This window comes from Rhipicephalus microplus, chromosome 5 (genome assembly GCF_043290135.1).
Source record: "Rhipicephalus microplus isolate Deutch F79 chromosome 5, USDA_Rmic, whole genome shotgun sequence".
In the NCBI taxonomy this organism is placed as follows: Eukaryota; Metazoa; Arthropoda; class Arachnida; order Ixodida; family Ixodidae; genus Rhipicephalus; species Rhipicephalus microplus.
This window is the reverse complement of record NC_134704.1, coordinates 36,042,923-36,059,507: the sequence shown is the minus strand read 5'-3', so window position 1 is coordinate 36,059,507 and position 16,585 is coordinate 36,042,923. Positions and strand designations below refer to the sequence as shown.

The 16,585-nt window shown below is 46.0% G+C and overlaps 1 protein-coding gene across 2 annotated transcripts in view; it reads left to right on the top strand.

Annotated features, from left to right (window-relative positions):
• The window catches only part of PlexA (plexin A), a 126,182-nt gene that overhangs the window by 85,159 nt on the left and 24,438 nt on the right, over window positions 1-16,585 (top strand). For both annotated transcript variants that reach the window (XM_075895211.1, XM_075895212.1), the window contains exons 11-21: window positions 464-595; window positions 706-813; window positions 942-1,035; window positions 1,674-1,855; window positions 2,747-2,925; window positions 5,183-5,312; window positions 5,450-5,586; window positions 6,030-6,221; window positions 8,433-8,526; window positions 13,742-13,999; window positions 15,363-15,539. In XM_075895211.1, coding sequence (XP_075751326.1) covers window positions 464-595; window positions 706-813; window positions 942-1,035; window positions 1,674-1,855; window positions 2,747-2,925; window positions 5,183-5,312; window positions 5,450-5,586; window positions 6,030-6,221; window positions 8,433-8,526; window positions 13,742-13,999; window positions 15,363-15,539 — 1,683 coding nt within the window. The remainder of the gene's footprint in view (window positions 1-463; window positions 596-705; window positions 814-941; window positions 1,036-1,673; window positions 1,856-2,746; window positions 2,926-5,182; window positions 5,313-5,449; window positions 5,587-6,029; window positions 6,222-8,432; window positions 8,527-13,741; window positions 14,000-15,362; window positions 15,540-16,585) is intronic.

Below are 16,585 nucleotides of genomic sequence, written 5' to 3'. Positions count from 1 at the left end.
TGAAGTCCATGACATCACGCTGACATCCAAGTGCTGAAGCTTGGTCGCAAAACTCAGAAATAAGATTTTGATTTTTGCTTCTAGTAATGAACCCATGATGGTGAAGTTTAGAGCCATATAGTTCTCACGTTACCTTAGGGTGGTATAAACTGATAGTGTGTCACTTTGTATAGTCCCGATTTAACTGCTCCGAGGTTACTGTAAATCGCCAATTGTGTAAATCAAAGCATGTGATTACCCTACCAGTATTGCACAACTTGTAGGTGCGAAGTTTTGTACAGCATTACGTTTTATTGTGGAGCCGAATCACTTTGCCATTCAATTGTGTCACGATATGCACTCAAAATTTATTCTGAAGGAGCATTTTGGAACCATCAATAATGTGTTGCATTAGCAAATAAGTGAATTACAAAAATTATTTCCTCAAAGGAATGGCTTTCTGATAACATTCGTGTTTCTGCAGAGTGTGGGACCCAGCATTCGATCAGGACCTGGGTTCTGCCCACGTATCAATGCGACCACAGGCATTTCCACCGAGATTCTCGTGCCAATGGGCATCAACAAGCGCATTCAAGTCAAAGTGGAAAATATTCAGGTGAATCATCATTTAGTCGATTTCCATGCATTATATCATTCCCTCCATGCAATTTTTCTGCCCTGGAAAAAGGCACTCGAACCCACATCGTCATGTTTATTTCTTTCCAGCCTTTTATTGCCTCTACAAGATTTGTGTGCCAGTTCAACATTGAAGGTAGAGTGAAACAAGTGAACGCTCAACTTCTAGGAGACACGATATATTGTGAAAACATGCAGGTAACTGCTACTCAGTTCTCTCTCTCACTTTTTTTTTTTCCTCATAACTTTCATCGACCTTTTGCATTTTAAAACCCACACCAGTCACTCACATTGAGAAAACATTGTTCTTTTCCCTTCCTTTGCAGTTTAACTACGGCACACAAGCTCCAAATATCACAGCTGCGTTTGCAGTCATCTGGGAAGGTAGTAAGCCCTTGGACAACCCCGAGCATATCCACGGTACGTCCTTTGTGTGTTTGACGCATTTCTCCTTGTTTGTTTTAAGACCATCAAGTATATATTCTGTAAGTTGGTTGATCGGCATTTTGTAGTTTGTATGTATTAGTTTTCTTTTATTGTACTTGTAGTTGTATTGTAGGGTGTTTCTTTTCCCACTCATTTCTATAAAACTATCTCCCCCACCCTCTCTCTCTGGTCATGTTTTTGCCACTTTGATTTGGGATGATCCTTGGTTTTATGTCTACATCTTGTTGACATCATGCATTTTTATTAACCACTTCTTGTAACAGTGAATAATAATGTCAACAATGTACACAACAATGTCGAAAACAATTTTGATTAAATTTCAGCTTGTCTGGATTAGAGGCCTTTAACAGCCAGTCATTGTATTTACTTACTTCATTTAATATTGCCTAATATTGCCTAAATCATATCTAGTGTTTGCATTACATAGTGTTAGTTTTAGGTACTGTATACACAACATTGCTGAATAGCATTCTTTTCTAAGCTACACCACATTACTTTCATTCATCGTTGGCTGCAATGTTTTGTCGACCGTGTAACAATTAGCTGGTGTGTCTAATTAAACAAAGCAGTTGGTGCAGATGTGTGATGGAAGGTTTTTGTGCCACGTGCAGTTCTCGTGTACCGTTGCGAGAACATGTCGGAGAACTGTGGCCTCTGCCTGGAACTTCCCGAGAAGTACGCGTGTGGTTGGTGCCAGCAGAGCAACTCGTGCAAGGTGCAGGAGCAGTGTGACGGCCACGCCACCAAGTGGCTGGAGCGCACGCAGACCTGCCCCGACCCACAAATCACCAGGGTGAGCTGGGGTTGGGGTGCCGCGCTCTGCAGTTCCATGATATTATTGGCAGGAGTGATTTTCTTGAGCTGCAGCATTTTCTGATCGAGAACCAGGTAGTTCTACTCTGTGTTGTGAGATCATGGGTGGCTTCAAAGTTGAGATTGATTGATTGATATGTGGGGTTTTTTGTCCCAAAACCACCATATGATTATGAGCCGTAGTGGAGGGCTCCGATAATTTCGACCGCCTGGGGTTCTGCAACGTGCACCCAAATCTGAGCACACAGGCCTACAGCATTTCCGCCTCTATCGGAAATGCCTCAGCCAAGATTCGGTCCCGCGACCTGCGAGTCAGCAGCCGAGTACCTTAGCCACTAGGCCACTGAGGCGGGGAAAGTTGAGATTGCATTTCATGTGTGCATAAATATACATGGTTTCTTCTAATGAATGTATGCCTTGTGCTGATTAAGTCATTGCAGGTTTTTTAGTATCACAGCTACACAGTTATTTACTTAATGTGCGTCTTGTTAAGGATATGTTTGGTGTTATCAACAGTAGCTTTTTGAGGGGAGTGGGGGGGGGGGTCATATTGGTTAGATTGATTTATTTTGTTGCAAGTTCAATGTCAGTTCATAGTCTCACCACTTCGTAGTTTACAGTTGTTCAAAAATCATGTCATAGATTTTCTGTTCTTCCTTATGGTCACATTAATGGCACCAAAAAGAAAACCTTTTACCAGAAAATATTTATAGTAACAGTTAGTTTACTGTAATCAGTCAGTAATCGACTGTAAGTGCCACATTTGTGGGTGCATGTCAAATAGAATAGATAACTGATCATGGGCGTATCAAGCCAATTCTTCTATCTACCTAGTCTTCCTTGCTAATGCACTTGTTCAATTATGTTTCAGATCTACCCGACATCGGGACCCTGGGAAGGTGGCACCAACATCACCATCGAGGGCTACAACCTCGGCAGAGTCTTCCAGGATATCCAGAACGGCATCCACGTGTCCAAGGAGGTCAACGGAGTCTCCCTTGCCCAAATTCCCTGTGTCCCCCACAAGGACTTGTATGTCAAGACTACTAGGTCAGTCAATGTGTGTTATTCAAACATACAGTAAACCCTCACTATAACAAAGTCAGCCAGACGGCAAAAAAATTCGATATGAGTGGTAATTAGATATATGCGACTGACCCATAAAAGCTCAAAAAGTACAGCTAAATTGGCCATGACGACTTCGTAGAAGTGGTATTCAGTGGAACAAATCTTCATTCATGCCCAAAAATGTCAGTAAGCTAACTTTGTCGGGCACTTCGGCTGAGCGCGAATAGTGCCTACTCCAGTTTGTTCGGGGAAAATGTGACGCCGTGGTCGCCGCATACACGCTCTATTCTATTTTGCAGCAGGTGGAGGCTCTCCTACGTTTGTGCCACTTTTGGTATTTAGCGAGGCTGTTTGTCTAGCGGCTATCTTTCTCCACGAGGCCTCCAAGCAAGTAGACTATTCCAGCATCCGTAGCTGGAGCAAGGACGGGTATATCTGCATCAGCCGTCGCGAACGATTTGAGGTTGCCTTCCAAATCTTTGCCATTGATGCTATTTACAGCTTCGTAGAGATTGTCTCAGTCTTCGCAGTCATTATCAGTGTCTTCTATGTGCAACCGGGAAAATCTGGCGTGTGCGAAGTAGCCTGCCACCTTTGCAGGTGCCACTTCTTTCCATGATTGGCATGGTAATTGCACTGCTCTACCCCTTGTTGGAATCATACGCAACGAGCATTCGTTGTAAAATACTTTTCCGGTCAAACTTTCGTTTTGTCTCAATAATGCCTTCATCCATGGGCTGCAATATCCCGGTCATATTCGCTGGTAGAAATTCCGAAGTGATCGCTTGCAAGTTTTCAATCATGCCATGCTGGGGCGATAGTGGATAACAAAAAGCATGTGCCTTTGCTCTGCCCTTTTTTCAGCCATTGGAGAAGTGCTCTTTTCACTTCAGGATACATAGAATCACGGTTTTGTTTGGGTGAGACTCTCTTCTCAAAGCATTCCAATATGGCGTCCTTATTCTTCTGAACAGTTGGTAATGTTGATGGCAGTATCCCGAACTGTCTTACAATTTCAGACTTCTACCAGCCTCCTTTTCCCACTTCGCATATCAGTTGAACTTTCTGCTCCAATGTCCGACACTTCCGTACGGGCACCGACGGTGCCATTTCACTTGACGACGGCTACAAGCATTCACGATGCGTGCACACAATGTTACGGATTCACACAGACCTCGCACAACACGCGCGCACAGGTGTCTTTCAACCACGGATTGAAAAAAATCCAGAAAGCACGCCTCGCCGAGGCTCTGTACTAATCACGTGACACTACCGGCGTAGCCAGGTGCGTAGCGGCAAGAAGCAGCCAGCATGCTTTGAGAGCCTCCGTACCAGATAGTACTGGAGTGGGGTGCGGAGGAGGAGGGTAAAATCTGCGGTGCAAAGACTATCCTGCCGTCTGCACAGTCTGCACTGGCGTGCTTTGCCCTGCGACACTAGCACGACCATCGCTTGCTCAGCTCAGAAAAGGCCGCTCACTGTGGGACGTGGATGAAAAAACGCACAGGCAGTTCAGCAGTGTGGGCGATCGCTCGCCCGCTCCGCCGTGAATACGGATCCCCAACTCGTCACTTTGCTCCAAGCGTAACAAGCTATCGACATGCTTCAAGTAATCCAGCATAAAATACACACATTGGGGTTTGGACTGCTTGACACTTCGATAAAGGCGATAATTCAAATAAAGCGTAAAGTAAAGCCTCCTTATTATGAGGGTTTAATGTACATTTAAATCTGATAACTCGTGAAATCTGTTGTCAATACAGGAAAGATTGCAGCATTTAAAGTCGTAATGAATGCAATGCAAGGGGCCACAATATATTCATCATTATTTGTTTTTAATTTACTAACCACTAATGAATAAATACAACCTGTTTGTTTCCGATGCCTCGACTGCTTACCCAAAGTGCGTAGGATCACACTTAGCTTTGGCAGCCTTATTCGATAGAGGCAAAATGGTCAAAACCCATGGGCTTATATATTGTTGTGCACATTGGAGAACACCAGGTGGCCGAAATTTCCGGAGCCCTCCACTACGGCAACTCCCACGATCGTTTCATGGTTTCGGGATGTAAAACTTCTGCAGTTATTTGTTTCTGGTTTAGAGTTTAGCGAGTTGATATAGGAGCATTTGTTTAATGCCTGCTGGAAGTTTTAGGGAAGTTGTCAGGAAAGTGTTCACTTTCATGTAGTTATTGGGACAGAAAGCCCCATAGCGTGCTGTTTTGCTCAATCCTCGCAGAATTGTGTGCGAGATCGAGAGCCCTCGAAACCTGACGACGAGCCCCCCAAGTGGCACCATCTCGGGTCCCGTCATTGTCAAGGTCCTCAACGACTACACGGCCAAGTCGAGGCAGAATTACTCCTTCGTGGTCAGTGCCTCTTTTTGATTTTAGCACACCTAGAAGAGATCGTACCTTTCGTTAATTATGCTGAACAGCCTTTTTTGTGCACTTTTTTTTAGCAGCAACGCCATCTTCTTACACGCTTCATTTAACTGTCCTTGCAGAACCCACGAATTACCTCGATAAACCCAAGCAAGGGGCCGAAGTCTGGAGGCACGAGGCTGCTCATCTGGGGTCTGCACATGGACGCTGGCAGTCATGCTGAAGCGTTTGTCGGGGGAATGCCCTGCCAAATTATCACGTAAGTTGCAACTTCAAATGGAGACCTGTTTCCTGGTATTTTTAGTCGGTGAGGAAAGCTATTGGCAGTTATCCTGCCCTTTTTTTTAGAGTTGTATGTGTTCGCTGGTAATATGGATCCTGCCCTCTTTTTTAGAGTTGTTGTATGTTTTCGCTGGTAATATGGAAGCATTGAAATATCGTCACAGCCGGTTCTAATGATGTGCAGAAATTTTACAATATAGCATCAGGGAGTGAAAATTTGCATGCCATCTTTGCTGGTCCTTAAGCCTTTGTAAAAGGTGCAGGAGCTCATTTGATGTCATGGTATGATCAACCTGTCAGATGTTCGTACACCCACCCCTTATGTAGTGCCCCCCACCCCCTCCCGATAGTGTGGTTCTTAATATACTAGATTGAAAGTTGAGTTGGTGTGCTCACATCTTTGCTCCTCTTTCCCGGCAGGCGGGAGCCAAACGTGGTGAGCTGTAACACCAGCGCATCCACAACATTCAACGAGGGCAAGGTGAGGGTCAAGTTTGACAAAGGGCTGCGTCTTTTTGAGGACTACATCTACCTCTACGTCGAGGATCCCGAGATTGAGAAGGTGGAGTCTGGCTCTGCCAGGCACTCCAGCGTCCCACGAGGAATTCCAAGGTGAGCACCACCATGCCAGTAGGTCAAACAGTCTCCCAGAGATCACAATATTCGACTACAACCTAACGAAAACATTAGGCTTCTGCCACAGAACCTCGAGACGTCTGCCATTCACCTGTGAAAGACTGTTGGGCAAGCTGGTGGTTTCCACTCTAATCACAAGCACTTTTTTTTCGGCAAATGTGAATATTACGTATACAAATAGTCGGAGGTTCAAACGTCTCTACTACCTGAATCATTGTTCGACTCAGCAGCGATGTCGGAAACCCTGACAAAATTTACTAGGGTGTTCAAGTTTTCAACTTAAAGCCACTGATAGAACATGTGTCTGTTTTGGGAGGTCAATTCTGTGTCACACTCAAAAAATGCTTGATGTCATGAATATGAGTAAGTGCTATTGGGTGCAGCACTTGCACAAATTCTAGGTGAGAAGGTTGGCGATGCCAGCAGGTCGAGCGAACATGTTCTTTTGGGTGAGACTGTTTATGAGATCTCAATTTTTCAGTGTGAGAAAAACGTGCTGAATTGGCTGGAAAAGCGTAAGTACTGTCGACGTCCGATTTCTCGGACCCTCGCGAGACCACGAAAACGTCCGGAAAATCGGGCAGTCTAAAAAAATGAATGCAAGCGAGAACACACTTTTAAATAGGTTTTTTTTGGCCAACAGAGAGGGTCACGGCAGGAGTACAGGGTTCTCATTGCAGCTCTGCAAATGCATAATTTAAGTGGCTCTGAAAAGAGCCGAAAGAAATAAACAAAAAAATTCTGATGTGGCCATGCTACCGTATTTTAAACACTCAGGTACAAAAAAAAAATCAGCTTATTTTTGTTTGCACAGCTTTCCACTTGCTCGCGATGATGTCTGCCTCAATTTCAGTCATGCTGTCGCTGTACACCGATGACAGTGTCAGTACTCACAATAACTCCGAGCTCGTTGGCTGTGTAGGTACTGCCTCTTTGATCTCGGTGTCGGAGTTGTCAGAATTCTTCGTGACTTTACGAATGATTTCATCGTTGGTCAATTCCACACACAGCTCGAAGTCTTTGTCAGCATTTGCGAAGCCCTCAAGGGTTATCCCGGCTGGAATCGAAACACCAGCAACTTGAAGATGGTCGAAGCTAGGCAACATCCGCGAGTGGAAGTTCATCGCATGCCCTCTCCGGGCGAGACGGCCGTCTCGGCGTCCAGTATGAAGCTTGCATGGTGAAAACAAGTTCCAAAGGGTCTGTTGCTTAACCGCCTTCCACGAGTCTACAAGCATGCCAACGGCAGACTGAAGGTCAACAGCATAAGTTTTGCCACTGTCGGAGCAGAGGCTGCACAGCACCATGCAGCCTAAGCTATGGCCAGAGGTTATGGCTGTCAACGGATTGGCGTGTGCTGGATTGCAGCATTTGCAGTTTCAAAGGTACGGCAGCTGCGGCGCAATGGGTTAGAGGATCCAAAAAAAAAAAAAAAAAGAAAGAAACCTAAATGGCGGCGGCAATAGTGACTTCGAGTCTGTTGTTAGCGATAAATAGTCTGGAAAATCGGATGGCGAAAGCTATGAACGTCTGAAATTTTGGATTTTTTATACGTTGACTCTACGGGAAACTTGACGGTGGCACAGATGAGTCCGGAAAATCGGGCATGTCCGAAATTTCGGGCGTCAGGGAAATCGGACGTCGACTGTAGTAAGGCAGAAAAAAACGCTAGGTTGATCGCTACATGTCGCAGCTAAGCTTTATCAGCACCTCTGGCTCTATTTTTGGGTAGTCAAGTAGCACTGCTATGAAATTCCATTAAGAGCCATAAAGGCTCGCTAAAGACACACATTCTACATTTTTATTGGCGCCAGCATCAGGCGGGCCAGCTCAACATTCACACCCCCAAATATTGGAGTTAACTTCTGGACTTGTTGCCTCACTCCATGTTGATTGCTAAACGTTTTGTTGACAGGTTATGTCGAAAAAAAAAAAAAGCCGAATGGCACTAGTCTTGTACAGATTACAATACCTGCAACGGACATTTGCTGTTGCGGGCTCCTTTAGGCAATACAGAGAAAAAAAAACACCAACTCATTGTTTTTCTACACAAAAGATGGCAGACTGGCTGCATTCTGACTAGCATTAATTCAGGCAGTTGCACCAGACATTTGGGTAGTGGTCTCGGCTTTCTCCTGCAGCAGTCAAGATGTGAAATGAGAACTTACAGGAGTTCTCTATTTGCAGTGGTGGCATCACGGTGACTGTCAAGGGGCGAAACTTGAACGCAGTTCAGGAGCCGATGATGTACATCACTCTCGACGGCGAGGAACACTACAGTGTAAGTTGCTGCACCATCCCTTTCTTTTTGTTTTCTCATTGCTTGGTTTGCTACCTAATATCAACTATGACTTCCATTTCTGGTACTTGAAATATGCACTAACATAAAACCATGGTTGGTCATGCTAAACAAATGAAGGCGTAATTGTATATGAACAATACAGCTTAGGACATTTTCTATGTGTGGCAAATAAAATGAAGCTTAAAGGGTATGTCGTTAACATTGGACTGAAATTTGCAGTACTTCAGTTAGCTGGATAGCTTTCGGGATCTTAACTGTAAGGATATAGTGTCTCGTTTTTCGTGACACTTTGTTATAGTAATACTATATAAAAATGGTAATAGGTGCCTCGGAATAGGCGTCTCGGACAGCTCAGGCTTCTAAGGAAAATTAGATTTGTACTAGTTGTTATGTCTTCACAACTTGGGAGCCGACTAGCCAACACACACATGTTTATTTCAACGAGCAATACAACGGAATCCCTCACCGCACACCCGCGGCGGTCTTATATCTAACAAAGAACTTAACAGTGACGTCAGAGAGCCAGACACTTCCATGTGCATCTTATCTTATATACGACACGCGCTCTATCTTGGGTAGTATTACACAACACTCCTTCCCCCCCCCCAAGTGTTTTTAGTACCGATCCGGCGGTCGTCTTTGCCGGGTGCTGCGTCGAAGTTCCGGAAGTTCCGGTGGGGAAGATTGAGTCTCGCCCCCGCCGCAGTCCCCACCAGCAGATGAAGGGCCCGGTAGGTTGACCGGTTCTTTGTTTGTATCTTCTGCCTGCTCCTCGACTTGATCGGGGTCGGCCGTCTCTCGTGCGCCCTCGATGGGTACAGGGGCACCTAAAGACCTGCGAGGCACAACGTCTTGGGTGCATGCGGGAAGTTCGTAGTTTGCAGACGGCACCTGAACCGAAGGCGGGAAACACTCCTGGAATGTTCGTGGTCTCATATGATCAACATGCACGTACCTCTCCTCGTTCCCTATCCCTATCACATAAGTGCTTAAACTCTCGCGTTTTTTTACCTTACCGCTCAACCACTCTCCTTCCCCGGGGCGCAGTCCTTGTACGAGGACGTCTTCCCCTTCCTCGAAGTCTCTCCAAGCTCCACGTCGCCGATTGGCTGCCTGCCTTGTTCGCTCTAGCTTTTCTTTCATCCTTTGCTCGATATCTGGATGGAGAAAGCTCAACCTGGTTCTAGGTTTCCACGATAAGAACAGCTGGGCCGGCGTCTCTTCAGTAACACCTGTTGGCGTGTTCCTATAATTGAATAGGAATTGGTCGATCCGCTGCTGGAGAGACTTCATCCGCCCATTCTTCTGCTCGTCCATGACCTGCTTAAGAAGATTTTTCTTTAACGTCTGTACACAACGCTCTGCGCTGCCATTCGATGCCGGGTGATAAGGCGGCGATTTAGTGTGCCGGATGCCATTACGACTCATGAACGTCTCGAAAAGTTCCGAAGTAAATTGGGGCCCATTGTCTGTTACCACTTCTTCCGGTAATCCGTACGCGGCAAATACGGTGCGCAATTTCTCTATTGTCTTTTCGCTATTAGTTGACCTCATCAGAAACACTTCAACCCACTTGGAGTACGAATCAATAAGTACTAGGAACCAATGCTGGTCTCGATGCGCAAAATCTAAGTGCACACGCTCCCACCGGCGCCCCGCCACCCCCCATGACATCACCGGAACCTTGGGCGCCGCATTTTGCGTCAACTGGCATGTTACACATTCTTTAACTTTTTGCTCAACATCCGGCGTAAGGCGAGGCCACCATACGTGGCTTCTAGACAGCATTTTCATACGTGCCATTCCAGGATGGCCCTCGTGCAACAGTGATAGCACTTTGTCGCGGAGAGACAATGGTACTATCACCCGGTTTCCCCACGTCACACATTCTCTGTCAACAGAAAGCTCGTGGCGTCGCACAAAATAGGGCGCCAGTGCATCGTCAGACACTTTTGAAGGCCAACCGCTCTGCGTGTAAAACAACACTTTTGACAACAGGCTGTCTGTTCTCGTTTCCCTTCTGATGTGTTCTGCGGAGAGTGGGAGCTCGTCTAGCATCGAAAAGCCGATGTACTCCGACACGTCATCAGAGTTCCTAAGCGGCAGGCGCGATAGTGCGTCTGCATTGCCTATATCGCGTGATTTGCGATAAACCCATTTGTACTCATACGCAGCAATCTGCAGAGCCCATCGCTGCACGCGTGCCGCTGACATCGCAGGAATCGGCCTATCCTCTCCCAATAATCCCGCCAAGGGCTGATGGTCTGAGTATATTACAAATTTTCGCCCAAAAAGGTACTTGTGAAACTTCTTTAACCCGTACACGACAGCCAGTGCTTCTTTTTCGATATGGGCGTACGCCTGCTCTGTTTTAGTGAGCGTTCTAGAGGCAAAAGCGATTGGCCTTTCTTCTGATCCTACCTTGTGAAAAAGGACTGCGCCTAAACCATACGCAGATGCGTCACAAACGAGCCCTAGCTCCCTTGAAGGGTTATAGTAGGTGAGTACGGACGTGCTCAGCAACCAGCTCTTGGATGCTTTGAAGGCTTTTTCGGCGACCTCCGTCCATTCCCACTTGGCATTCGCAGCTAGCAAGTCATGCAATGGCTTAAGCTGTGCTGACATGTTCGGTACGAACTTCCCATAGAAATTTAACAAGCCTAGGTAAGCCCTCAACTCATTCTTGTTCTTTGGAGTCGGTGCTTCTTTTATAGCACGCACCTTGTCCTCTGAAGGGCGGATTCCGCTTTCCCCAATCACGTGCCCCAAGTAAGTCACAGACTTCTCAAAAAACTTGCATTTTTCTTTCCGCAATTTCACCCCTCGTTCCTGGAACCTTGTCAGCACAGCTTCCACCCTATCATAACACTCTTCCATCGTTTCCCCCGCTATTAACACATCATCAAGATAACATGACACTCTGTCCAACCCCTTCAGCATATCATCCATTACCGCTTGGAAAATGGATGGAGCACTTGTTATCCCGTACGGCATACGTGTGTATTGAAAAAGGCCTAGGTGGGTGTTGACAGTGACCAAGGGTTGCGACTCGGGGTGCAGCTGCAACTGTTGGTACGCTGTCGACAGGTCAAGGACAGTAAACCACTTGCATCCATGCAGCGCTACAAACGTATCTTCCATTGTTGGCAGAGGGTAATAATCAGTTCTCAGACAACGGTTTAGGGTCACTTTGTAGTCTCCGCATATTCGCACTTTGTTGTTTGCCTTGGGGACAACTACTAGAGGCGTTGCCCATTCACTGTGTTTTACTGGAACCAGTACTCCAGATTCCACTAGCGACTGCAACTCCGACGCTACCGCGTTCCGGAGTGCGAATGGCACAGGCCGATGCTTGCAGAAAACAGGCGTACAGCTGTCTTTTAGCACCAGTTTGACCGACGTGTCAGCTATCAGTCCTAGTGATTGATTAAACACTTCCGAAAATTTTTCGATGAGTGCGGCTGATCTATCATGTGTGTTTGCTTTATCAAAGTTGATTTTACACACGCTTGCCCAATTCAGCTTCAAAGCCTCTAGCCAGTTGCGGCCCAACAACAAAGTGTCACAATTTTTTTCCGTCCGGACTACAATCAACGGCAAGGTCTCGGTTTGCCCGTCGTGCTCTACATGCACCGTCAACTTTCCGGCAACTGCTAGTGTGGAACCGCCATACGTTTTTAACCGTAAACTACATCTTTCTAGGGGTACATTCGGCCAATACTGTCTGTACATCTTTTCTGGCACAATAGACACAGAGGCTCCGGTATCAACCTGCATCGTGACATTCCTGCCTGCGATCTTAACTTTCACAGCGTAGCCACCGTGACTACTCCGACATGAAAAAATATGACTAAGCAAGACCTCGTTCTCACCACTTTTATCGTCCCAGTCACCAGAGTCTTCTAAGCCAGTACCATCGATGAGAGAATGCACCGAACGTGGCGTTGTTCTGCAGACCCTTGCCAGGTGTCCCACCTTTTTGCAGGCACGACATCGATATTTGCGAAAAGGGCAGGTGGTGGCGTCATGCGCTGCTCCGCACCGCGAACAGTCCGTCGCCTCGGCATGCCGCTCCGCGTTACCGCTCACGCCCCTTTTCGTACCTGTGGACCGTTGGGGGTGGTGTGGCCGCACCAAGTTCACGTCACCGAGTTCTTTGGGGTGAATTTTTCTGGTTTCTGTGCGAGCGAGTTCCCCACTTTTCGCCAGGTCATAGGCAGCTTGAAACGTCAGGGTACTCTTCTTAAGCAGCTCTGCTTGTGCCGTTTCATCTCTCAGTCCGGCCACGAACCGATCCCGCAGGGCGTCATCCAAGAATTGCCCGAACTCGCACGATCCAGCCAGCCTTTTTAATTCTAACGCAAATGCGGCAACTGACTCATTTTCCCGCTGCGACCGACGGTTGAACCGGAATCTTTCCGCTATCACCAAAGGCTTCGGGGAATAGTGCCCTTTCAGTATTTGGAGCAGTTCGTCGTACGTTTTCTCTTCCGGCTTGGTCGGGGCCAATAAATTCTTCAACGTGCGGTAGGCCTGTTTTCCAATGGCGGTGACAAAGACTGACACCTTCAAGTCTTCACTGACCTGGGTCGCCCGGACGTAATGTTCAAAGCGTTCCGCATATGAGTCGAAGTCTTCGTCTCCCTCTTCCGTGAACGGCTCAAACCGGCCAAAGGAAGCCATGTCGTGGTAATCCACCAGGACGCTTTCCGCTCCTGAATACTGGTGCCGTGACGTGAGCTACAGCCGAGGCCCGGCTAACGTGCCCGAGTATAATCCCATCCTCGTCGCCACTGTTATGTCTTCACAACTTGGGAGCCGACTAGCCAACACACACATGTTTATTTCAACGAGCAATACAACGGAATCCCTCACCGCACACCCGCGGCGGTCTTATATCTAACAAAGAACTTAACAGTGACGTCAGAGAGCCAGACACTTCCATGTGCATCTTATCTTATATACGACACGCGCTCTATCTTGGGTAGTATTACACAACACTAGTGTTTTGAAAGGATTTTTTATTACCACGACAAGATACCTTACCGAGGCCTCTTTTCATATTAAAGCTGCTTTTGAAACATCTTCTATTGTTGTCTTTATTGTCTCCTTTGAAATGTCCCTGTAACTTTGTGTCACCATTCTCAGTGCACTTTTGTCGGCTTGTCTGACTGTTGCATTGATGACAACGCAGAGATGCATCCCAGACTCGGCCCAGCAGATGAAATGCAAGAGCCCGGCGGTCCCCAAGGACAAGCTGTCCTTCGGGGGCAACCCAGACGTCCCTGTGGAGCTGGAATACGGCTTCCGCATGGACGCCGTCGAGCAAGTGCGAAATCTGTGGTCCACCAAGGGCTTCCCACCTTTCCAGATGTTCCCAGACCCTGAGTATTTCCCCTTCACGGAGAAGGACCAGATCAAGTACTACAAGAGCGACTACCTTACCATCAATGTGAGTGGCCTGAATTTGTGTGGCAACTGTCACAACTCATGAGAACGATGAAATATGTTAAAGTAGGTAAAGTGGAGCAATAAATTTGTTTATGTTGATAGGCTGTACTTTTGTAACCCTAATTTTGGTAATTTCGCAATCATAGGCTTAAATAATAGAGGAGAAAATCGAAGTCAAGGTTTCATTGTTTAGCTTCATGCTGAAATTTCTATGTGTAACATCACAAATTTCAAAGTGGATTTTTCTATTTTGTCAACATTGGCTCAACGAAATTTCCTGAAGCTTAGTATGTTGAAAGGGCACTGAGATTAAATTTGAAAATCATGATGTGCCCTTCATTTGATTGCTAGGTATGCAAAGGTCTTCTTGGCCAAATTTGAGTGCTGTCTGTTGTGTGGAAGTTATTTTATTTAGACGGTAGACAGTGTACGAAAGCTCAGCTGGAATAAAGTGCCCTGCGACATTGACCTAGGTGCTACGAGTTGAGTGTGATACAACTCACATACCATCCTGAGTGACCATGCACTAGTGGTCATGATGTCTACGATACGAGTGTTCTTATAGTGGGGCCGACTGGCACTGACACCTGTAAATGCTCTCACTCTTTATGTCTGATATTCTTAGCACCTCTGTGAATGATATCACGTAATTACAAGACGTATACCACTCATAAAAGAAGGCGAAAAGAAAAGAGCATGATCCCACATGTACTCGTCAGTCAGCATGTTGGGGAACCGTTGTGAGCAGCAGTCGTCTGGTTGAAAGCGCAGAAAAAGCGCAATTAGTGTGTCGTCTCATTACATGTATGTTACAAGCCAATATTACGAAAAGCTATCAAAGAGCAGTAGCGTATAGATGAATATCATCGCTTACAAATAACATGCAGGTATCGTCTATAGCCTTTAGTTCAGTCTTTAGACTTCTTTGCATTATCATGATACTGGGTTACTACCAGTGTAACCGGGAGAGGCTGGGCAAGTGGGGTTTTTTGGAAATGCAAACAACCTGGCAAGCACGAAATTGTTATTGTGAAAACCTAACTTATCCTCTTTCCACTGGTGTGCATTCCATATATCGGTATTCTATAGACCCCTGTGCGCATATCAAAATGATCTGCATGCCAAAAGTCCCCGATATCGCTAATTGTGGCACACGAGTGAGCATGGCCGAGGCATGTTTCCCCAGGTGAACGCATTTTCAGTAGAAGCTTGCAGGCTAGTGGCTTCAGTGACTGCTTTACGCTTTGAATACTTTACAGAAAGTTTACGGTGGTGTTGATTTTAATTCATAAATTTTTGTGTTTTCAGTTTATTCCTTTTTGAGTATATAAATAGTTCTTGCATATCTTTCAATTGTTCTTCAGGGTAACAACCTGGACCGGGCATGCCAGGAGTCTGACGTGATTGTGCGCATTGGGACCAGCATCTGTAATGTGACTTCGCTGTCGCGGGTGCAACTCACCTGCCGTCCGCCGACAGACCAGCCGCCAGCCCAGGACAGGAACGGCAACCCTGACCGTAACCAGATCCCACAAGTCGTGGTACGTTCTCCTTCCCCTTTATTCATTTTTCTTTTTTTTTTGGATTTTGTATAGGCACGTCTTCCTTCTTATTTTCTGCTGCTTCTTTGTCTGCTCAAACAAATTGCTCTATTTTCAATTAGTAGCTTAATTGTGAGCAACACTTTTAAAAGAAAGGCTCTGTGATGATAAGTTCGTTTTTTTCTCTCTCTCTTGCAGCACATTACTGTAGCATGATAGGCTGTAATGATGCTATTTGCATTGCTAACATTTAATTTAAACTTCACCTAAATGTCTGTTTGATTGTATCTATCTGGTTGTTGTGTGAGGATGGCACACTAAATTGCTGTACTAAATGTTAGGCGAAAAACCTGAAATGAGAATAACAGCCGGGGATTTAGATATGAGAACTGAAGTGCTCCTTGTCTGTGACACTTGACTGTGATTGGCTCCTTTCTACAGCTTCCACAGAGGAACTAATTGCCATCCATAAAGGCATTCTGGATTAGCTAAATCTGGAGAAGTGCTTTTATGACACTGTGACTACTTTCATCGTTTAACCCATTCCTTTTTTTTTGTGTGTGTAGTCGTGACATTTGTAATCATTTGATTTCATTCTGGGAACCATGTAGTTCATAAGTTCCTTTTTTATTTTGGTCGTATTGAAGCTAAAGACGGTGCATTAGCTGCAGTAAGGCCTGGGGCACTAGTCGATGCTCGCATTAGCTTAAGACCGTTCGGTCCGACAAACTGTGTGAAAGCATGGCAAATGTTGTTTCAGGTCACACACGGCAATCTCGAGTTCTTGATCGGTTGGCTCCACTACGTCAGCACGATCCCAACAACCACGCTTGTCAGCACGACCGATGAAAGACAAAACAGCTAGAAAGAAAATCCACACTAGATCCATGCAGTATGGTGTGACAGGGAACATAAACCTTATAAGACGACAGTGCATTGCTGTTATGGTGCTAATACCGTTAACCATATGCATAAAAGAACAATAATACTGAACAAGAATCGCCTGCTTGCTCAAAAAAATACATTATGCACAAAACTTGGAACAA